Here is a 23,363-nt window from a genome sequence, read left to right as displayed (position 1 = left end):
TTGCAAAGCAGGCATTCCTTTTTCTAGCAGTCAGCTTTTGGAACACTTCTAATAAAAGTGAAGAAATCTGCTTCAACTATAATAGATTTTAACTCTTATTTTCCAAAACTTTTTTGTTAAATTTTAAAAAGTTACCACTTCCATATATGATAACAGAATTTAAAGTCTTCCTTGATGAACTCAGCCTGATACTTTGTTTACAAGTTACTTTCCTCAAGGGCAGAGACAGCTAATCACAGTTTTCACAGCTAGTGGTAGTAGCACTGACACGATTTTATTCATACTCACTCTGCTGCTCCTTAGGAAGTGGGCAGTAATAGGAGCTTGAGAGAAAAGTATAATCTTCCTCTAGCTTGCTTTTAGAGAGCTTTCCTTTCCCCTTCTACACTAGAGAACTGTGTAAGCAACAAGGTCCAACTGATTCAAGCCAAATTCAACTGATGAGTTGAACAGTTGCTATCTGTTTAATGATCAGCTACTTTATAAGCATCAGCAAGAGGTTAAGTTTTCAAGAACACAGGTTCAAGTCAGATATATTCACATGATTATGTTATACAGCTTTTATTGCTACCAAAAGCCATGAAACCAGGTGATTTGATCATCAAGAAAGATTTACAGGGAAAAATAAAAAACAAAAACAAACCACACCACACACCAATAAATAAATAAATAAACCAAAAAACACCCCAAAAAACCAAAAAAATCCCCACCAAAAAAACCTCAAAACCCTTTAGAATTGTTTGGGCAACAGGAAACAGGACACATTTTAAGTCACTAACATCTATTCACTAGGTGATTATAAGAAATGCCCTGCTGGCTCTCGCCATCTAGCTCAAATATTCTGCCTCTGGCAGCAGCAAAGGGAAATGCTACTGTTGAGGGATGTGTGATCCTGGCCACCTTGTCATCTGTTCTCTCCGTACTTGCCTGGCACTCTCAGTTATTGCATTAGAGAGGTCAAAGGATATACCTCTGTCTAATTCTCAGAGTATCCATTTACGAATACATTTATGGATTTCAAATACAAGTTTTTCTATCCCCTGCTGATAGTACTCATTTGCAGATCACTAGTGGCTTCAGATAGGAATACGTTATTTTAATTGTTTTAAAATTACCTCCTATTAGTTTCATCAAACGCTGCCCAGTTCTTGGAGGATTTTAGGAAGGACAGTTCTGGCTTTTGTTTACCCACCACAACCATGATTTTGTAAACCTCAGCTCCATAACTCTCCAGTAGCCTTAACCTCTCCTAATCAGAGTGCCATCTTCTTAGGCTCATCTTACATGGCAGGAGACACATATCCTCTTGGTTGCTTTAGTTTTAATTCTTTATCTTCACAGTGTCTTTTCCAAGAATTATTTGACTTTTCCCCCCCAAAACTTTACCCCATTCACTTCAACACCCACAAAAGTTTCTCACACAGTAATCCTCTTGCACGTTTCTCCTTACCCATAGCAACAACTATCGTTTCTACTTCCTTGAGGTAAATACATCAGCACCAACTGTTTACAACAATTCTTCAATAACTATTTTAATAGAAAAAAAATTATGGTGCTCTCTTACCTGCTATTACAAAGCTGTGTAAAGCAGTAACCCTTCTGAGAGCTACTCTGTCCTCACTCATTCATCACAAGCTTTATCTATATAGCACTAGCTGAATTGATGAAGTAGCAAGAAACTAGCCAGACAGTCTTATTTGGCAGTACACAGGAAAGAGATGAAGAGATGCATTTTGTCATTCAGTCCAGTTCTGTAGCAAGAGGAGAAATGCATGTTCTAGCAGCCAGGGGAGGGACTGCTAGGAAATCCATGTTCAGCCCTGTTCATTATTAATTAGCAATAGAGCCACACAGCATTCATTCAGTTTAGCAGGAGAACTATATCATTAAATACTGTTCACGTAACACACAAGGGTTCAGTCAGAATTGGAAGTCTCAGTACAGTTGCAAGCCTTTTAATTTTTCCTTCAGGAAATATGCAAAGTTGATATTTGCTTTGTATAAACTTCAAATATTGTTTTGGTTCTAAGTGGGATGCAAGATACTGTTTTATTCTTGTGAACCCCCATATGGGCTGGCAGCTCCAATTACAGAATCATCTCTATCACCACACTATAGACTATATCACAAAAGTTTTGAGCTGAAATTCCCTTAACATAACCAAACTGAAATGGCACTACAATGTCTTAAAGTCTCTAGAACTTGGATTAGTTAACTAGTTTTTCCCTCAGGTATGTAAGTTGTATAATGTATAGAGAGATGGTATTCTATTAACTAAAGTACCTTTTTTCTGATAGCGACAGTGGGAGAGAGAAAGTATGAACAAGAACTCAGAACTGAAGATACATTTAAAGTACAAAGAACTATGAACAGTAAGTTTTGGTAGATTCCCAATGTTGCTGAAACATATACTGAGAAAACAACAAAAGATATTAAAAACTTATAGTTAGTACATACTTTCCATGACAAACCATACCTCTTTGTTTACAGACTGATCTATTTCATCTTGTCCTTCTTTAGGTAAAGGTACTTTTGGCAAAGACTGAAGATTTTCATGGTTTATCTGTTGTGTCAGCTCCTTTATAAAGTCATCTTTCTCAGCCAGCTGTTTTCTTAGTTCTTCTATATCAGTTTCCTTATCCTAAAAACCATAGCAAAAATTGCCACAAATGGCAGGATTGGTAGGCAAAAGAAAATAATACACACATGAGCACTGTTACAATTACTTGAAAGCATCAGTTTCAGAATTGCAGGCTAAAACAATCAGCTATCCAACAAAAAGCCAATGATTTCATGTATGAATGGTCACTATTTAAAGTGAAGAAAAGTCATGTAACAGCCTGCAAAGATGAAATGCAAATTTTTATTTTACTTATGTGGAATTATAAATAGTTCACCTCCCATTTGTTCATGAAGTTTATGGGGCTGTGAAAAAAGCAGCAGCTGTGATAACTGTTTCAGATCTCCAGTCCAACTTTGCAACCAAAGGACTTGAGTGTTTAAATAAACTGCTAAATGTTTTGAAACTTCTGTTACTGTTACAAATTCAGTTTCAAACATAAATAAAGCTTCTATTTTTAATGAGCTGCTAATGGTTTCAATATGACAGTAAGAACAAAAAATAGAGCCAAAATGCAAAAAGTATTGTGTTTTGCAGAATTAATGAATAACAAACAAAGCAAAAAAAGAAAGAAAAATCCCACAAAAACAAGAGAGAAAGAACCTTTCCCAAATCCTTTAGTGCAGCCTGTTTCAGTTCTGCTATTTCCTTTTCTTTTTGTGTGGTGTTAGAAGCCAAAGTCTTAAGCTGTACTTCCAAAGCTTCTACTAATTTATCTCTTTCTTCACGCCACTTTTGAAGATTGTTGTCCTTTTCTACCAGCTGTGCAGCAAGTCTTTCCTAAATAGGGAAAAAGTAGATTAGAAATGAACTCCAGTTCTACACACTATCTGAACTGTTCTGATAGTTTGGTTTCACATAGTACTATTTTATGGCCTTACTAAACTTGAAAGCCTATGTAGATCTTACAAAGCTCACATAGAACTAGTTTTACAACAAATACGCAAAAGCAAACTATGCTTCAATTAGAAAATTTGAATCTATATTTATACTCTTAGTAATAAAGTCAGAGTGAGCAAATCTCAGGCAAGCAAAGTCACAGATAATGTTAAAGTAATCTTAAGCTCCTAATATCCTCCTGTACTGATTGCAGGTCCAGAAAGTCATTGCTAACTATATCTGGATGCAAATACAGTTTTAGATTGGTCAGATTCATGTAATAATTTTATATGCTTAAGAAATACAACCTTGATGCAGTCTGGTGAACAGGCAAGGTATTTACCTTGTTATTAGCTATCAGTCACTCTACTTTGAAAGTGATATGGGAGCAAAACCACTAGCATTTTAACCAAGTATTTTTACTCTATACCTGGAAAGAAGCTTTTTTGTCAACTTCTGCTTTTAGGAAAAAGGCGAAAAAACAATCTTGTTTTTCAAAGTATGTTTTCTTAGCTTCAATTCAGTAGCAATTCATTTAAGCGAAGCTTACTGATAGGTGTTTTACACACAAAATGAAGTTTGAAGAATTCAGTGAGGTGGTGATTGGATAGAAAGGAACAGGCATGTTAACTTCCATTGTATGCTAAGCTTTTTCATTTTGTGACCCTCCTGTTCTTCCCTTTTCACAATATGATCTCATCTAGGCTTCGCCACGTGATAAAGTGAGGGGATTTTGACAAAGGCCAGCTACCCTCAAGCACCCACGCTGTTAACATGTGACATGAGACTTGCTCTGTACTAAAGACTTACACTAAGACCTCCAGTCACTTACAATTTCTGCTTGTTGCTTTACATGGTGTTCTTTTTCCTCCTCAAATTTTCTCATTTCTCTGTTGTGAAGGATCTCAGCATCTTTTACTTGATGTATAAGTATCATTTTTTCCTCCAGCCACTTCTTTCTATCAGTTTGATACTTTGCCTCATTTTCCTATTTCAATTAAACCAGAAATAAAACCATAGGTAGAGATTAAGGGGGAAAAAAAAAGTATGTCTCAAAATCCAGATTACCATTAAATGGATTTGTTTCAAAAAGATAAAAATACTAGCACAGTTTTAATCCAGCATATTCCCAAGTATTACATTCTCATATGTTCCTCTGTATTGAAAAAAAATAACAATTTTCAGCATGTTTTATTCAGACTGACACATCTTCATGGAAAAAAATTTTTTTTCTCATCTGAAAATGTGCTAAGTGAGCACACCATAAAAGTTACACCAGAAGTAAAGAGACCCTTTTAACTTACAAATTCCCAATCTTCTATGCTGCCTTGCAGGACATGTTAGAAAACTTACTTCTACTTTGAGACTGAAAGGCAATGAATGCAATACAGTTTGAATGGTAGGCAGAGATAGGGCATACCAAAGAATGTCACTTCAATCCACAGCAACTTTGCCTCCTTTCCTATCACAATCCAAGCTCTTGTCAGACATTCACCCACATAAAACAGAAGGCACCAGAAATGCTGACTGGGGTGGGGTGGGGGGGGTGGGGAGAAAAATCTCCTCTATAATCCAGTGAGAAGTAAGGATAAATCCTCAGCCTAACAAGAAGGGCTTACAGGTCATACAGCAAGAGCAAGATCTTGGGAGAATTTAATTTAGGTGCCAAAGCAATCAACAGGAAAGAGGTTTGGAATAGTGTCAGAAGTTAGATTAGCTAAGACAACTGTAAGAGAAGCCTAGCTATAGAAGCACATCTACAGTAGCATAATATAGGGAAGGGTGCAGTTCATTATGGGACATCAGTGATGCCATATGCTACAAAGATATTGCATCCAGACTGTACTGCACTGGTGCACAGCAGCTTTTAGAGGAGGTTTCCTTTACTAGTGTGACAACTTGCCATATAATGCCCTAGCTCTTGAAGATAGTGACACACACACACAAAAAAAAAAAAAAACCAAAAAAAAAAACAACCACGTAGATTCCTAAACAAAAGTTACGGCTTTAAAACTAAGTATGAATTACGTCACCATATTTTACCTTCAGTTCTTTTTGCAGCTTTATTATTTCCTCATTTTCATTTATGTTTTTCTCCACATTTTTGCTCATCTTTTGCTGCCAGTCACTAACACTCTGGTTATTCAGCTCTCTATATTTCTGCTTCCATACTTCCAGTTCTAGTCAGTACACAAAATGGGGTTACATAATATATAGTTTCAAATGCATATTTGAGCACATTCACAGCCTTATACTAAAGTTACTTGGTGTTATCAGCTGTGACCACAAAGGGACAACAGAGCCTTTAACTATTAGAAGTTTGTTATGGACTACATAAAATTAATGCCTAACCAGCAGTCAACAAATAAAAACAGAAATTTAAAGCAGCTAATCGCAATAGATCCAGTACAACTTTGCCTCCCTGCTCCCTTTCCATAGGTTACCAGAAACTAATCTGTTGGTCTCTTCTAGTTTGGCTTCAATCACTTCTTCTTGTTCAATCTGTGTCTGTTCTTGTTCTTCTAATGTCATCCGCATATCTTCAATTATTTTTTCCTTTGCACACAGATCTGAAGATTTGAAAAGATATTTACAGACGAGCCGTATCATGGCTTAACCTAGTTCAGGTCAGCTGTCCTGGCTGTGCTCCCTCCCAGCTTTTTGTGCTCCTCCTCACTGAGCATGGGAAAGCACTAAATACCACCAATGTTTTAGTTGTTGCTTTCAACATTAATCTCACACTAAGCCAACACACAGCACTGTACCAGCTACTAGGAAGAAAATTAATTCTATCCCAGCAGAAAACCAGGACAAGCCCTCTCCTTGTTCCCACCATTCTCTCCCAAAGGGCCTTCATTACAAGTCACTTCCCCATTCCCCAAGATTAAAAGCTCTATTAGCAAGAAATAGTGCGACTCTACTAAACAATCGGAATCCAAAATTCTTGAATGATTCTCATGAGCATTTCAGTTTAACATCAGACAGTGGCTTGTATTATACTCGAAACTAAGCATTGTTCAACTGCTAGATGTTTGTCAAACCTGCAGAAACCATTACTGTGCTAGTTTGTGTTTCAGTGTTTTAATTTGTTAAAATGGCTAATAAATACCAACATTTAATAAGTTGACACTGATATCAGCAAATCCACACTTTCTCTTGGCTTATGTTTCTTATTCTGAGACCGTCTGTTTTCAAATGTACCTGCAAATAATCACTCAATAAAATTTAGTTCCTGACTGTATCATTTTAATGCCCTGTTTGGAGTTTCCAAGTATTTTAAAATACAAATATACAAAACTGTCTCAAATTCATTAACAACATGACAACTCATTACGTTGCCATTCCACACCAAGAAGGGGAAGTAACAAAAATGGCTTTTTCTGACCTTTACATGTTTTCTCATACTCTTTGGAGATTTCTTCCAGCTTCTCATTATTCAATTGCTCCTAGAGCATTTAAGAAAAACAGTCCAGCATAACTTTTTTATGTAGTGTTAAGCAGCATTCAAGTTGATTAAAAAATAAAAAAGTTTAGAGGAAGACATTACTACTAACATATCTATGTGTCACTAATCAGAATACCTGCAGGTATTAAGTATGTGTTCATTAGGCAGATTATTTAAAAAGAATTTAACAGTGTCATGCAGTGAGAAATTCTTTAAACGTCTCTTATTCACCTATTGAAAGTAATTTCAACTGGCTGCCCTTATCTTTACCCCAGTTTCTGTAAGCTTTCTCTTGGTGCTTGCCACATTAATGGATTCATTAAAAAAAAAAAAATAGAGAGCAAGTAAAATTAAAAAATTAAAAAAAAAAATCAAAACCACACACACACAAAAGAAAAAAACCAAAATAAAACAAAAATACAAAAGACAACACAAAACCCCCACCTTTTTAAGTTGCAGAATTGTGCGCTGCTTGATCTCTAATTCTTCACTAAGCTGTTTTTTAATATTCTGAAGTTCATTAACTTTGTTCCTCAGTGATTTCTCCTCAGATCGCATTGTACCCACCTGTAACAGTGCACAAAGACATCAAGCAAAGCTAGCATTTTGTATAAGCCTTTTACAATCTCTGTAAATTAGCTAACTAACTAATTATTTTAATTAAGAGTTAAATATCTGTAAACAGCTAAATTTCAAGGGCAGGGGGTTAAAAACCAAACCAAAACCCACAAACCAAAAAACCCACAAAAAAGACCCAACAGGAAATAATCTAATCAAGCTACAAATTCAGTTCCTTGCTATTTCTCAAACAAGGGATTATACACTGAATGTTGAATAGGAAAAGGTCCTCAAATGATAGGCTGCTGGGGAACACATTAATACTTTAAGTTTTAATTTTCACACCAAACTCTTGCAATAGTCTTTTGGATTTTAAGTTCTTGTAATATCCCATGAGGTTCTAAGAAATCCTGCTGCTTGATAACCAAATACTAACAATTAACATTAAAGCGATTCCATGTTTTCATTTCTTCTCCATACCATAACAGGAAACATAACTCAAATTTTAAAAATTTTTTTCTGAATAATCCATCTCCTCCTCCCAGATATCAGTGTTTTCCACCCACAATATGAGTCTTTGAAGTCAGCACAAATAACAACACAAGGCTGCTATTGTCAGAAAGATTATAAACTCTTTTTCCATACCCAGATTAGCCACAGTTTTTACAAACCTTTTTCAAATACATTAACAAAATTTACATCCCCCCCTCAATATCTGTATTAATCTGTGTTTTCACATCTAATATTATCTTTATCTTACAGCTTTAAGGGCAATTTAACTTAAGATTCACTGTTATGATAAATGCATCACTTGAAACAGCTTTATTATTATTCACTTAACATTCATAGCTTGAAATTTGTGAACACAGCTTTTAACAACAGAACCACAAACAAACTTGCAGAAGAAACATTTGGCCTATAGTTACCAACCTCTTCTTGTACTTGCTGAATTTGTTTCTTGGCATCAGAATATTTCTCTTTCAAATCTGTATATTCTTGCTTTTCCCTCTGCAAGTCTTCTTGCAAACTTTGTACAAGGCCAGAGCTCTCAGAAAGATCTTTACGTAGCCTTGTGTTCAAAATCAAGAGACATAGATGACATTAGTGTTAGATATCTCAGAGAAACAGTTTTTCCACATTAACTCAGGCTCTTTGCTGGTTTTATTCATTAAAACAATCTTAGATTTATCAGATCGATGACAAGCCTTATAACTTTACTTTTGGATTTCAGCTTCTTATGATATGATCCTGAAGTAACAAACTGATCAGATTCACTTCTGAACGCTGCGATTTATTTTTAAGCGGAGTAGAGCAACCATTTTTATCATTAGGTGTCCTTACAAAGTAAGAAAAGGAACAAGGTTAGTATCAAGTAAGTTTAAACTTCATATCTACATCCCAGACCTTGTAAGGATCAAAATATGCAAAAATAAGAAAATAGAAAAACCACTAACGTTGCAACAAGTACTGCTGTTACAAGTGCTACAAAGTAATTAAGAAGTTTGATGAGCTTATTTTTAAATTATCATATTTATTTTTTAAAGTTTACGGTAAGACATCTTGGATTTTTACGTTACAAATAATAGAAGGTGTTTTAGATTCTATAACTGACAATACAAAACAAGGCCTCACACCTTTCAAGGTGGGGGATCCCCAGACCTTCATGTTAAATTGTGCTTGAGAATATATGCAGGTACCTACAAATATGGCTCTAAAGAAGCCCTAGTAAGGAGAAGGCCTACATAGCATCTTAAAGCTACTTTTATGTCTTGCAATTTCCTTACCATATAGCAAATATAGTCTGTCAGATACATTTAATATCTTCTTTCTTAAAGATTTAAAAAGTAGAGGAGGTTGGGGGAAGTTCTATCCTTCTACACCCATTATTCCTTCAAGTTCTTATAGTAGGCTCTGTTCACCTAGAACAGCTATAACCAAAACCAGCTGTTTTCTGTTTACTCCCTAAGCTCTTTTACTTTTTTTTTCCCCTTTCTTCTTTTCCTTTTTAACATTAAGTCTTTTCCAAAGAAAACATTACCTGCTTTTGTACAAGTTACACGATATAATATTAAACTATATGTTATTTCCTCCAGAGAGGGTATGCAACATAAAAATATTAGAGATCCTCAAATAATTCTTTACTTCCTTGCATGCTCCTGCTTTCCCCTACAATAGTTCCACATTATTTAGATCCAGATTTATGAAAGAATATACAAACAGGTGAGGAAAACACAGTCAGCAGAATATGCAACTGTAAAATTCAAGTAGTGTTTTAAAATTTCTTAAACAAGAAGTTTGGTTAATAAAGTTGATAAACATGCAAATGTCATGTCTAAATAAACTGTTGTTCACAGAAGGTAGTTTTGAGTCTATTCTCAATGAAGTTTCATTATCTACTTACAATTCTATAGATTGTATTTGTTCATCCTCATTTTTCTCTTTCTCCTGAAGACAGTGTTTCATGTTCTCCAAACTGTTCATCAACTGCACAATTTCCTCCTTCAGATTTGTTTCTTTATCATTTAGTTCTTTAATTTTTTGGTCTGAATTAGCACATTTCTCTTGCAGAGCTACTGTATTAGTTTCTAGATTTAAAATAATAGATTCTTTTTCTTTGAGTACTTCTTCTAACTTTTCTATGCTGTCATCTTTAGCTCTAAAAGCCTCCAACAGGCATTCAAGCTCTCTTATTTTTCCCTTGTAGGTGGTAACTTCCTCCTCAAACTGTGCAATTACTCTGTGATCTTCTGCAGCCTGTTTTTCAAAATCCTGTGTTTTCTTCTGGATTTGTTCTTGTAACTGACTCATAAGTTCTTTTTCCTTTAAGGACTGATGATCTTGATTTGCAATTTCATTTAATTTTATTTTCAGTTGATTATTACAATTCTCAGAGTCATCAAGTCCTTTCTTTAAGTCTTCAATTTGTTGAAGTAGTTCTTGAATCCGCTGACTTTTTTGTGAAGAAACCTTTATAATATTTTTGCATTCTTCCCAAATGCTTTCAACACTGCTGTGAAAGGAGCCCTCCCATCTCTGATCTCCTGCAGAAGCAGTTTGGGACTGCATGTATGCAGAACTCACTTGAGCTCTCTCTGGGTCACCTTTTTGAGAGTCTAAGGAAGCTTTTAGACTAAAAAAATCAATATCCATAGCATAAGACTCAGCTAGTGAGTGACATTTATACAACTCATCTACTTTGGGCAGCATTGCTTTAATTTGTGACACTTTATCAATTATATTTTGTTTTGCACCTTCTACTTCATTATTTAGCTGAATAATCTTTTCTTCTTGTTCCCTATTTATAGTTTTCTGTTTATCCAATTCAGAAGCAATCTCCTGATAATCAGCTCGACACTGCTGAAGTTCTTCACTTAAGCCAGAAGCCCTTTCTTCAGAAGCAGTGAGCTTGAGGTGCAAGTTTGTTATCTGCTCGCTGAACTCTTTTTTGTTCTTTTCTTCAAGTGCAGCTAGCTGACCTTCCAAGGTTTCAGTTCTTTCCCTCAGTGCTAGTATTTCTGCAAAGTTCTCAGAAGTACTTGTTTTCACACATTCAGTTCTCTTTTGCTCTAGCGAGTCATGTTCCCAACTCTCCTTTGTATCTCCTAAACAGAAAAAACAACATACAGCTCAGGTTGGTTAAAACAGATAGTACAAGTCACTAGCAATACCAGATAGCAATTACTATGCGGAAAGCAGTCACCATCTGAAAGCCACATCCTCATGTAGTAGTTTGGGTTGGAAAGGACCTTAAGATCATCCAGTTCCAACCCCGCTGCCATGTGCAGGGAGTCCTCACCCTAGACCATGTCATCCAAGACTCCATCCAACCTGACTTTGAACACTGCCAGGGATGGAGCATTTACCCATATCATTAGACATTTTGGAGTCTTCAAGTAGTTAAAGCCCTCTGAAGAGTTTAACATTCAATAGGCGCCTGTTAGGCTTCTAGAAATGGTTTGCAGCAGGAGGTGCTCAGAAGTCTTAAAGAACACTTTTCCATGGCTCTATTCCAGCCTTCTACTCTGCACCACTAGTAGAAAGGTCTTTCCAGTTTTACTAGTATATAGTGATACCTGTGAGCTAGACACCATCCAGTTCTATTTAGTTTCCACCTTTATCAGTTCAACAATCCATTTAATACAGCCAGCAATCACTCATTCCATGTTTAGAAGAGCAATGTCACATACCTTTCTGAGAAGCTTCATTCATACTTGCTATTCCCTTAACTTTAAAAGTTAAGCTAAAAAATCCAGCACAAGTTTTTTTTTTTGCTTAGTGTTGGGACCTTCCTCTCTTTTCAATTGGTTTCCACACTAGATAGAAGGATAACTATTTATGCACACACCTAATGTGTTGCACATAAAGTTCTCCCAGAAAGATTGGTGAAACATTCCACCCCAATCCTAAGTTTTCATAAATATTTTGTTAGCTGAAGACTGTTTTTCCCCCAGGTAATGAGCAATTCTAACTAAGATAACACATATTTCACCACCTTCAAAATTGACTCCAGCTATGCTTCATACAAGCATTTTAGAATCCAGCAGTGTCCAACTATTAGCATACATTCTATGTTTTAGTATTAAAACCAAGCCTGACCGGGAGATACTATGGATTCTTGCAAGTATTGCAACTACAGTGAGGTGGAATTTGGCTGTCATCTCACTTTGGAAGCATTAAGCACATGGGCACCGCATGGAAACATCCTCCAAACATATCCAACAAGTTTTATAGAGTCGCTAACAGAAGCCATACTGAAGCATTAGCAATAGCATTCTCCATCTGAAATGAGGTTCTGGGTTTGGTTTTTTTTTATTTTTAGTGTGATCAAATTCAGGATGTTTTTCCTTCTGGCTTTTCTATACTTTTGCTTTTTTGTTCTAGTTAGACATATATGAAGTGCTCCTGCTGGGTCAGACACAACAGCAGCTTTACTTTGGCTTTAAAGCCATGCTTTTGAATCCTACAAGATGAAAAAATCTGGGTAGGAGGATGGTTTTCTCCCTATCCAAATGCTACATATTTTCACACTGGACATGAGTTTTGCATAGTTCTTCACTAAAAGGGAGAGGTGCTGAGGTGCCTTAAGACATATTTTGTGATCTAAGGTGGCAAGATGAAAACAGTAGCAGATGATAGCCCAACACCTACAGTGAGTAGGGTATGATCATTCACAATAAGATTGAGGCAATTTAGATGCATGATACTGACAATCACAATCACACAGCAAAGTAAAATACTAGTGCAAGAAGATACGATATTTAGTCCAGAAGCTTTTTATGCAGGAAGTACTTAGAAAGAAAAAGCCTCATCCCAAAATATGAAAGGCAAGTTCTAAAGAAGAGTACAAAAACAAAGTTCAAGACAAAATAACTTATCTTCTCCCAAAATAAAATTTGATCTTCGGCCATTAGCATATCTAAATACTATGAGAAAACAATCACAGTTTAGGTGCAAATTGTTCTATCGTACATCTAATAAGAATGGTTAAATGTAAGCATATATTAATAAATGTCATCATCATGGAGCATCAAACAACTCAGTTTTAAAATCAGATGCTTTCTATTCTCAAAAGAAACCATTTAAAAGAAACCCACAAAAGAAACATATTTAACATGACTGAATAGCCTGTTCTTCCCAACAGAAAAATCTCAGTGCTTATATTAATTGGCTCTGATATCCAATTTCTTGTTTGAGAAGAGCCATCACTTTTCTATTTTTTATTTGTTTAGATGAGCTTCAGTCACGAGATAGCAAACCTACTACTATCTAGTATATCAGTCTACCTCAGCTTCATTTCCCACCCCCTTCCTGTAACATTTATATACGTGGCACCATCAAATGACCATGCTATAATCCAATATTCATCCTAATCAAAGATAGTATAGATGAATCAGATATGCATCTGGTACAGAGATAGAAGCTTTCTGTAAGTGTCTTTTGAAGACTCTCTGATTTGAAGTTGTACAAACATCAGAAATGCCCTACTGCATCACACACCATTGGTTGACATAGCCTAATATTTTACCTTCTTTTCCTACTGTTGGTAGGTCCAGCCACTTCCTACAGACCTTCCCTGACACAGAACAATTGGGAGTGTTGGAAGAATACAGGACAATATATCCCTGCTTAACCTTTTCAGTATCTGTGTGTGGACCTGTTGACTGTTAGCTTGTCTAATCACTCCTGGAATCTGAGAATCATCTGCATCTCCTACTTCCTAGGGCAGGAAATATTAGAAGTTCACTACCCATTACATGAAATGCTTTTTTCCATAAACTTAAACTGATCTTCTACTCGACCTACTGTTCCCCTTGTTCTTTCACTGCAGGGCATGATAAATGACAGTCCAGCATTCAGTTTTCTCACTATCTGGATCCCCACAGTTTTCTGTGAACATATGAATTTAACAAGTCTCCTTTTAACATGTTTTATCTCCTCTTTATGGAGATAAATGTTTTCTGCTTCCCATTTTTTTTTAAATCTTATTTCTATTTTTCTATCCCATCCTCCCGTGGAACTTTTTCTTGTTTGCACCTATTCTGCAGGAGGAAGGCAAGAAAGTAAGGGACACAAAGGAAAGACTTTTAATTCTCCTTTTGTATGTGCTTTTCCATAGTTCTGAGAAACTGAAGACCAGCTATGTCCTGAAGTTACATTAGAGGCACGCAGATCTTACATATACCATTTGTACAAGTCTGTCCCATAGCTCAAATCTCACTGATGAATAGACCTTAATGAAATGGATAAGGTAAATGCAGTGTTCTTTTAAGTTTCACCCTTATCCTTGAAGGTCTTCAACTGCAGCTAGTTTATTCATTTGAAGAGAACTAGTAAGCTCACAGATGAAGGAAGGAAAGCAAAAATATTGAAGCGCAAATGTGAAAGCTGCACAAAATATGCTATCTGTGGACTTGAAATAATTTTACTTCCATTCAAGTGGAAAATTTCTCTCCTTTGCCAGCACTGTCACCGTGACCAGAGCTGGTGTGTTCACAGCATGCATTCAGAATGAAACATCAAGTTTAACAGCACATACTCTACGACCAAAAAAAGTCACTGACAGACCCTTTTGATGCTTGCTTAGAATATTTTAAAAAACTTGAGTGGGAGATACTACTTTCCCAGCAGTCCATCAACAGCAAGTTCTGTACAAAAACAGCTGCTAAGAAATTGCTTAAAAACTACAGCTGAGTGTATAAGTACATAAACAGATGAGAAAAAGCAAAAGAGTCTAAAAACTAACTTTTATTTTAAGCACTTAGGAGTGAACAGTATAGGACCTGCCGCAAGACAGACTAAGTTTATATAAGTCACTTCCATTTACAGTTCAACATAGCAGATTTTCTCTTCATAATGCAACGTTTACACTTCACAACTTTTAGTTTCTGTTCTGGAATACTAATCAAGTTTTTTTGGGAGGCCCCCTCTTGAGTGATGGTAGAAATTGTACCTTTCTTTGCAGGTGGCTCTTCTTCCACAGTAGCCCTATTCTCAAAGGAGCGTTTTCTTCCCACTTCCAATACGGTATCCTCACAATCCTTGAATTGGCTGCTTTCGATCACCTGGTTAGAGTTCTTTTCTGCCATTCTTTTAAGGCTAGTTACAGTGTTGTCCTGTGTTAAAATAAAATCAATTACGTCTATATTTTAGTAAGTAGAGCACTTGAAAAGCTTAGTAATCTTTTATAGCCAAATATTTTTACAAAATTATCTAACATGTTTAGGGGTTGTGAGAGGAACAAATCGGTTACAGATCAGTTACTTAAATCAAAAGCAGGTACACCTTCAGATACAGTGCAAAGCATTGTGCTTATCTGAAGTACAGAAAGTGTAGCAAGAAACTAGGAAGCTACAAAATGCAAGACTTGCATTGTAAGAGGAGTTTGTTTACCACCTAAAGCAGTGTCCAGTGTCAAAAGAGCTGAGGAAATTCCTGATTTGTACAAAGGACAAATAGTCAGCTCTATAAGTTCGTCACCTTCCTGTCATACTTGGTAGCTGGAAGTTTTAACAGCCTTCAGCAAAGCCACAGATTTTTTTTTTTTTTTATCATGCCAGAGCTGATGCAACTTAAAAGACCAGTTAGACTGTACGTTTGATTAAGAACAAAATTTTACTTTCAGGATGACAAAAGTGACAAGCCAAGCGTGATGTTTGTGGTCATGTTTTAAGTTTTGTGTCACGCAGTTTCATAGAAACACTGGACAGACTTCAAGGCTTATTCTGGGAAAGAGTGGTAATGGGAAGGAGTCATCAAAACTCTTACACTCTCAGAGCATTCACACTTTTGAAAAGCTAAGTTGCCGTGGGGCAGGAGAGCGAGTAGAAGATTAAGTATATCAAAGCCTTGAGTTTACAGTGGGAGAGAGAAATGTGTCAGAGTGCTGGCTAAGTTAAATTTGATGGGTTCTCAGAACTACTTCAGATTGCTGGACACCAGGCTCAAAAAACACCCCTAAATGCAGGTCTTGATTTTTTTTTTTTTTTTAAACCCATATACATTTAGCCAAGCTAGTCTTCTGGTATTCAGCAGGTGGTAGTAGACTAATCAGTTGCAAGTTTTATTAATCGCATCAAAAGCAGAGATACCCTGGCCAACCACTCCCAGTTCAAACTCTGCTCAATATACTCATATTACTGCTCTTCCTTTAAAAGTGTGTGTGCATGGTGGTGCTGGTGGGAGAAACACACTGATTTTTCTTACCAATTTATGCAATTACTATCCTTCTCACATTATTAGCTTTTTAACTTCAATGAAATTTGACTTTTCACCGCAGCAAAACCTCCTTTTCTTCCTCTTCCATTCAGGCAAAAGTAAAGACAGCAACATAATCCCTTTATTCCCACTGCTTAAGTCCTCCCAGTTTGAGTTCTGATCCCCCCTTCCCCCCCTTCTTTATTTAGGGTGGCTCTTCAAAGTCTCATCAACATTTGCCCAATAACTCCAGATCACTGCTTCTGCAAGTCCCATTTTTCCACATACACCCACACACACATTTTGCTGTAGCTTTACTTTCAATGCCAACTCGCCTGCTACCATTCAAGCAAGTAGCAATTAATTACAGAAAATTTCAATTTTCTTAAGTAGTTAAGCCAATTATAAGATATTTAGATCTTTGTATAAAGAAAATTGAAATGCCCAAGACTCACATAGTCTTTTACGGTTTCTTCTAGAAGGGATATCAGGTCTTGTAGTCTTGTAATAACATCATCTTTTTGCTCCACAATGTCCATTAGTTCTTGAATCCTTTTATTCTGTGTATTCATTTTCTTGGAAATGAAAGAATAGTAGTTCAGTCAGTGTTAAATCATTGAACTACTTGGAAGTAATATCAGTTAAACTAAGTTGATGCAAGAAAATAAGCTAGAAGTACACTTTAATAGAATTTTAAGCTACTGGAATTCTATATTAAAGAACATCATTTCGCACAAGTTTTCCCTTGAGAAAGTTACCTCAGCTGCTTCTTTAAGTTGCTCAGATGACTCAGCTAATTTTATCATCTGTGTTTCAAAGTCTGTAACAAGAAAAGACTGTATCAAATAAGCAGCCAATATGTAGTTTACTTATTAGTCTATTTTTCCAGGTCTTCTAGTACCTCAGTGGCTTTTGAATAGATTGATTTATTTCCATGTTAACATCTACTTACAGGACACTTCAGAAGTTGCTTAGGCTTTTTGAACCAGAGATTTGGGCCTTGCAACCCATACATAGATCATGTCAAGAGACTTCTGGTGAAATTGTATTACAAGGTATTGTTACTTTTTCCTCTATGAACTTTCCGCAGGGTACCCAAAAACACTGCATCAGCAAAATGTAAAGTGCTGGGACTGCAATATCATGAAATCAAGATTCAATTCTATATTTTACCCCACAATTCAGAAGTCTGCAATTGATAATTTTTAATCTTAAAAATGGAATAACCAAGACCTGTGAAATTGTTCAACCCAAAAATACATAAAATAATTGGTTACCACCTAGACATATATGATTTGGTTCCAAAATCCTGCTTGACTGGATCATTATTTCTACTTAACAGCAGTCAGGCCTTTCTTTTTTCTACCTTTCACATCACGCACCCAGCTCACCTTTGCTTTTCTTTGCCAGCTCTTCTTCAGTTTTGATTAGTTCCCTGGTCTTCCTTGTCAGCTCTTCTTTGGTCTTAGTTAGTTCAGTGGTAGTTTTTCCCAGTTCTTTTTCAAGCCAAGCTATAGCTTTCTGTGGGTCCTCTAGGCACCCAATGTACCTGTGTGCTTCTTCTGCTTGTTTTTTGATATCTGCAACATCATCCTGCAGAGAAGCAATAACGCCCTCAAGATCAACGTAGGTGCCTGACCCAATGCTATGTTCTTCATCCTGAAAGGTAATTTGTACCCATTTAGAAATGGCAAATAATTACACAATAGTCATTATTTCTACAGAAAAATTGGAAGACCATTATGAATTCAAACATATAAGTACAGTTAATTCTGGCTTCAAAACTATTTTGTGGGTTCATGTGTTTTGGTTGCCAGTTTCTGTCTACCTTTACACACAACTCTCCAGTATCAAGTCATAGCTACTTTTTTTTTTTTTTGAAGTATTTATTGACCCACCATCACATTCCCTTTCATATCACCACAAAAGCATCCCCTCCAAATTTAGTGTAAAAGCTAGCATTTTTTTTACCCGATGAGAACATTGTATAAATACAGCACGAGAACAGTTTTAGAAGGAATACATCTGAAATTTCCATATATCAGTAAAAGTTTGTGGGGTCAAATAAGTTTGTGCTAACTTATCAAATTAAGCTGTGCTCAAACATTGACTTTATATCTTTCTTCTTTGTGGGTTTTTTTTTTTTCCTTTTCTGGTAGTTTGGACTTTTTTTGATGGTGGTGGTGGTTGGTTTTGGGATTTGGGGTTTTTTGGGGGTTTTTTTGGTTTTTTGTTTGGGGGGGGTTTCTTTGGGTTTTGGTTTGTTTTGTTTGGTTTTTTTTTTAAAAAACGCAAAGGGTTCCAAACTCAAGAGCCACTCTCAAGTTGAGCTATCACTTCAGTGTATATGCTACTCTTATTGCTTCAGTTGTAGCTACGACAGCCTTAAGAGAAAAAAAAGTCTCTGGGAGCACTCCATTACAGTCTCTATATGGGGCCTAAGAAGTCAGCTTCAAATATTTTCAAGCAGCACCTAAAGTTATAGATTTTATACCATAATTTCCCCCCCCCTAATTTCTTCGTATACAGTAACTTTTCACTTTGTGCGGCAGGAATGGAGAAAACCCCAAAGATGCCTAAATGCATACCCACCCAAGGATCAACAACTACTCCTACTAAATTGGATAAATATATCTTGCTGAAGACACAGTTACACCGCATACAATCTTTGAAACCACCCTTCTAATCCCCAAGACATACCATGGCCATAATGGGTAGTTAGTAAAAGAGATGTTGGGGCAGGGGTTAGGGGGTGTGCAAAGGTAAAAGTACCAGCGGTCCAGCTTGCTCACTGCTAGGCTGATCTTTTAATGTATTTCCTTCATCTGTGTTTTTAGTATAACCATTTACAAGTTCCTTGAAGATTTCCAGGCGTCTTTCAGAATTCTCTTCAAGTCGTTCTCGTTCCTGAGAAAGGCACTCTCTATAGTAGGAAAAATAAGTCAGATAAAAGCTAGTCAGTATGAGATGCTAACAAGTTATTAGTACAGCTGCTTATAAACAGAGTTATTTATTTTAGTACAATAGAATGATACACAAAGCAGTGCTGCTACACCAAAATACAAGTATATTTCCCATGCCACACGCCCTCAAAGAATGAGGGGAGGCAAATACATACAAAGATTATGGATAGCACTTAACTACAAACATTTTTAGTAAGCTTCACAAGTCAAAATATCTGTCTGGAGTACCCCCAAGACTGCAGTAACCAAAGAACATGCAAGTGTCCCTCTTTCCATAGACATCCTATCAACAAAGCCCTTCTCTTAGGGAAAGCTCTAAGGGAACAAACACCACTTACAGATTAGACACACTCACCCCTACCTATCCCCCCAAATCAAAGTCTCTTGTACACAGCATTTTTCCTGAACTCATACTCCAAACAGAAACCGATGTATTAACAGATGTAGTAAGTCAATCAGAAGAGTGTGGGTGGTTTGTTTTGGCCAAGAGACAGGTTTAAGCAACAAGTGAATTTTACTTTTTTTTTTTTTTTTGGTAAATCAGTAACTTTAAAACCACTTAAAGTTATCTTACTTGAAATCTCTTTCCCGTTTAGCAAAAAACTGTGTAAATTCTTGCGTCACTTCTTCACGAATTTTTAGTTCCAGCAGTAACTTATTATTCTTTTCAGCAATAAGTTTCTTCTTCAAGTCTTCTATGAGATTCAGCAGCGTCTAGAATTACCATTAGTACTAAGCTTTCAATAAAGAAATAGTTTCCCCAGAAGCGACATTTTTTCCCCCCCCTTTCCTCAAACATTACAACACTTTTAACTGGCAAAAGTTCTTACAGTTCTTTTACTAGCTCATTCATAAAACTGGAGGATTCATGAGTAGATCATACCATTAGCAATTTATAAGTTTGCACAGAGTAGGCATCAGCAAATAACATTAAGTTTATTACAAGAATTCTTAGTTGTCTTAAAAATACAGGCTTAAGCACCACAGGATTTGGTTCTTGTTTTCCAGATGCTCATTTTGGGGCAACATTAATGAAAACTCTACAAAAGTCTCAAGTCCTCTGTTCCGTCACCTTTGTCTTCCCTAGAATTGACCAAAATTGATGCTCTTTAAAGAACAGTTTTCAGAGTTTTCCTGTAAATAGAATATAGAACAATACAGTCTTCTGTATTGCTAGAAAACAGGTAATAATACTTGCTGTGCATTGACCATGGGTTACCAAAGGGAGAGAAAGACAAATCTGCAACTCTTACTTCTTGGCCTGTATAAAGTTTTCCCACAACAGGCACTAAGTCAGGAGTAATCCCACTTTTAGATCTTAACACTGTATTTAGGTAGAATAATGGTGATTGGGAAAAAGAAAAAAGGTGAGAGATGGGGAAAATGAGAATACCGCTGTGTTTCAAGGCTCCATTCTACACTAATCCTTAAAGTAGCCCTAGCACATACCATATAATCTTCTTTTCCAATACAAACTTGATTCGCTTCATGTTTCTGCACTGCTTCTTCTCTTGACACATGCTGTTCCTCATCATCATCTTCAATCACATCTTCTAAGCTCCTGTCCCATAGGATAGTAGTTCTTTTCCTTGGGATTGGCATTTTTGTGTCAAGTAGTGATAATTCTCTTGCTGATTTCTGGCCAAATGACTGAACTTGGGGAAGAATAGATCCGTCCATGACAAAGACCTACCCAGAAAATAAAGAACAAAGCCACCAGTGGTTTTTAAACCTCTATTGGTACTTCCAAGAGACAGCTGTTGGCACTTTCCTATAGGTCTTCTGAGACTATCCTCTGTTCAGAGTCACTACTTAGACCAGTTCCCAGCTAGGATACCAAAGACTCACTTTATAATCTAACCCTTCTTTTAATCCCAGGAACACCAAGTTTCACTAGCTGAACAACCTACAAGAGGGTTGCCACTTCACACACCAATATATTTCTTTTTTTCCTATACTTTGATTTTCTAGTTGCGTTACATAAATGTCATCCTACAAATTCTACTTTTTAAATAGCAGTATCACCCCTACAGTCTGCTCCTTCTGGTGTTGTACTTAACCCACTTAGATGAGCCCACATTCCAAAGGCCTGGACCTCCTCCACCTTCCCACTAAAGCCTCTATGGACATAAAGATGACCTTTCAAACTCTGGTGCTCAACCTATTTTATCAATATTTCAGGTGAGCAATATTCCAAATTAAGATAGCAGTAGTGCATGGCAAGCTAGAATTGCTCCTAGGTGAGAGCATGTCATGACCACAGAAAAAAGCTTACCTAGATTTCAGGGAATTTCTTCTAAATATAGCAAGTATCTTGTTAGGCTGGACATTTTATGGGAATTACGGATTTTCATCAAAGTAGTAAAGCCTGACTAGACATAAATATGATTGCAACAAGACAAAAATCCAGTAACTAAGTTTATTCTTACAAGTGAGAACACCTGCCCTTTAAATGCAAATCAGAAGTACTGATCACAAGATGAACTACAACACACTTACTTTTTGTGCAATGGCTGAGAACTTTAGCACATTGAGTGTTTCATCATATGCTGAGGCACACTGGCTTATGTTTACTATCATATATATCTTCCCCTTTCCACTGAAGAATCCTTGGAAGTAGTGAGTTAACTTACTTTCCCGAAAGGGTATGTGCTGCTGCAACCTTTAAAGGCAAAAGACAGATGACCAGAAGGTTAACAATTTCCAGTTAGTGTAAGAGCTATGCAGTGCAACCCAAATGCTTAAATATTTATAAAAGCAGTCTTTAGATCAATTAAAGTTGTTTTGGACTAGATATAGCTATTTGTGAAAAGATTGCATGGCTAATGTAAACTGCTGCTTTAGCCATTGCCTCAGATCAGCTATAGCAATACAATCGGTGGGAGCACTTAAACCAAAAGCATGTTCAACATACAGCCTAAGGTGGGTCACATGGCCTCATGCTACATCAAGCTATACCCCACCTCTTTTCCTTTCTACATTCATGGAAAGCACATATTTAGTTCTGGGCATGCAGTATCCAACACTGCCAGAGACCCCTCACTCAGTATCCTGCCTCTGAAAATGGAGAATTACAAGAAAACAAGTATACATCAAACACATGGAGATACCTTCCAGAACTTTTCCTAATCCCCCAGCAGTTTAGCATTTCCAAAATCAAAATCTGTGACCCTGAACTTAACAGCTGGTGATGTAGCTTTTTTATGTTAAGAATTTTTAGGAGAATTCCTAAAACATGACTAAAAGACACACTTCCCACTGAATAGGTTGCCTGCATTTTGGACATATGACAGCTATTCAGTTATATGAATAGTACTGTAGAACTCAAGATAGTGGCGCTCCTGCCAGGATACATATACAGCTCATAAGTAGCTTTGCTGCAGGACTGAAACAAGAATCCTTTTAAGACAGGTACTGCTTCCAATCCAACTTGCAAGGTGCGTGCATTAACATATTAAGAGATCAAGCTTTAGAATATTTCTTCTATATTGTTAAAATTCAAAGTTAAGATCAGAAAAACACATTCTGAATACATTAACAGCTTCTAAGCAGCTGCCAGTAGAAGTACATAGAAAATTGAGTTAGCTCAAAGGAGTAATAAAAGGCTGAAAATTTGACTCTTACTATAACACAAGTTTAAAAAACTCTTTTCCAAAGTTTGTTTGATAAGCCAAGCTCAGAAGCAAGTTAAATTGATAAAATCCATGACAGCGTGTCTAAAAGGATTTGAATGATATAAGAGCAATTTGAATTTGAATGATATAAGGAGCAAAACAAGGCAAGTTTAATGATAACTTTGCTAGATCAACGTGACTTTACACTATAGACTTTACTAGTCTATATATCTTTTCTACCAAAACCTTAGTGTGAGCATTGTTGATTTTAAATAATAGCTTTTAAATGTTGTAGGCAATATTTAAAATCCACAACCAGTTTGCAATTCATAAAAGGACTTACTTTGACTGTTGACAGTTCTTGAGTGCATTAATACACTTGCCTAGAATCAGGAGAGAGGTGTTTATATTTCCACTCTCTTTCAATCTATCACCTTCATTACGGGTCTTGGTACATCTTTCTGAACCAGCAAGATCACACAATGACAATCTGAAAGCAGATAAAGAAATTCACTTTATTTACCTTTGAACATGCACAAGTTATTCACTTTTAAAAACGCTTTTCTTAGAGGAAGAATTCCCCAAAAAAG

At 36.4% G+C, this 23,363-nt stretch overlaps 1 protein-coding gene across 4 annotated transcripts in view; it reads right to left on the bottom strand.

The window, feature by feature from the left end:
- The window catches only part of KIF20B (kinesin family member 20B), a 39,562-nt gene that overhangs the window by 5,952 nt on the left and 10,247 nt on the right, over positions 1-23,363 (bottom strand). For all 4 annotated transcript variants that reach the window (XM_030486554.1, XM_030486555.1, XM_030486556.1 and 1 more), the window contains exons 11-28: positions 23,117-23,263; positions 21,659-21,821; positions 20,609-20,848; positions 19,734-19,873; positions 18,969-19,119; positions 17,588-17,855; positions 16,955-17,016; positions 16,652-16,771; positions 14,953-15,115; positions 9,904-11,104; positions 8,433-8,571; positions 7,389-7,511; positions 6,885-6,945; positions 5,944-6,069; positions 5,543-5,679; positions 4,332-4,487; positions 3,224-3,400; positions 2,477-2,641 (exon numbers count right to left, since the gene is read on the bottom strand). In XM_030486554.1, the coding sequence (XP_030342414.1) occupies positions 2,477-2,641; positions 3,224-3,400; positions 4,332-4,487; positions 5,543-5,679; positions 5,944-6,069; positions 6,885-6,945; positions 7,389-7,511; positions 8,433-8,571; positions 9,904-11,104; positions 14,953-15,115; positions 16,652-16,771; positions 16,955-17,016; positions 17,588-17,855; positions 18,969-19,119; positions 19,734-19,873; positions 20,609-20,848; positions 21,659-21,821; positions 23,117-23,263 (3,739 nt within the window). The remainder of the gene's footprint in view (positions 1-2,476; positions 2,642-3,223; positions 3,401-4,331; positions 4,488-5,542; positions 5,680-5,943; positions 6,070-6,884; positions 6,946-7,388; positions 7,512-8,432; positions 8,572-9,903; positions 11,105-14,952; positions 15,116-16,651; positions 16,772-16,954; positions 17,017-17,587; positions 17,856-18,968; positions 19,120-19,733; positions 19,874-20,608; positions 20,849-21,658; positions 21,822-23,116; positions 23,264-23,363) is intronic.

The sequence above is a fragment of the Strigops habroptila genome, chromosome 5 (genome assembly GCF_004027225.2).
Source record: "Strigops habroptila isolate Jane chromosome 5, bStrHab1.2.pri, whole genome shotgun sequence".
Lineage (NCBI taxonomy): Eukaryota > Metazoa > Chordata > Aves > Psittaciformes > Psittacidae > Strigops > Strigops habroptila.
This window is presented reverse-complemented; position numbering and strand designations above follow the sequence as displayed.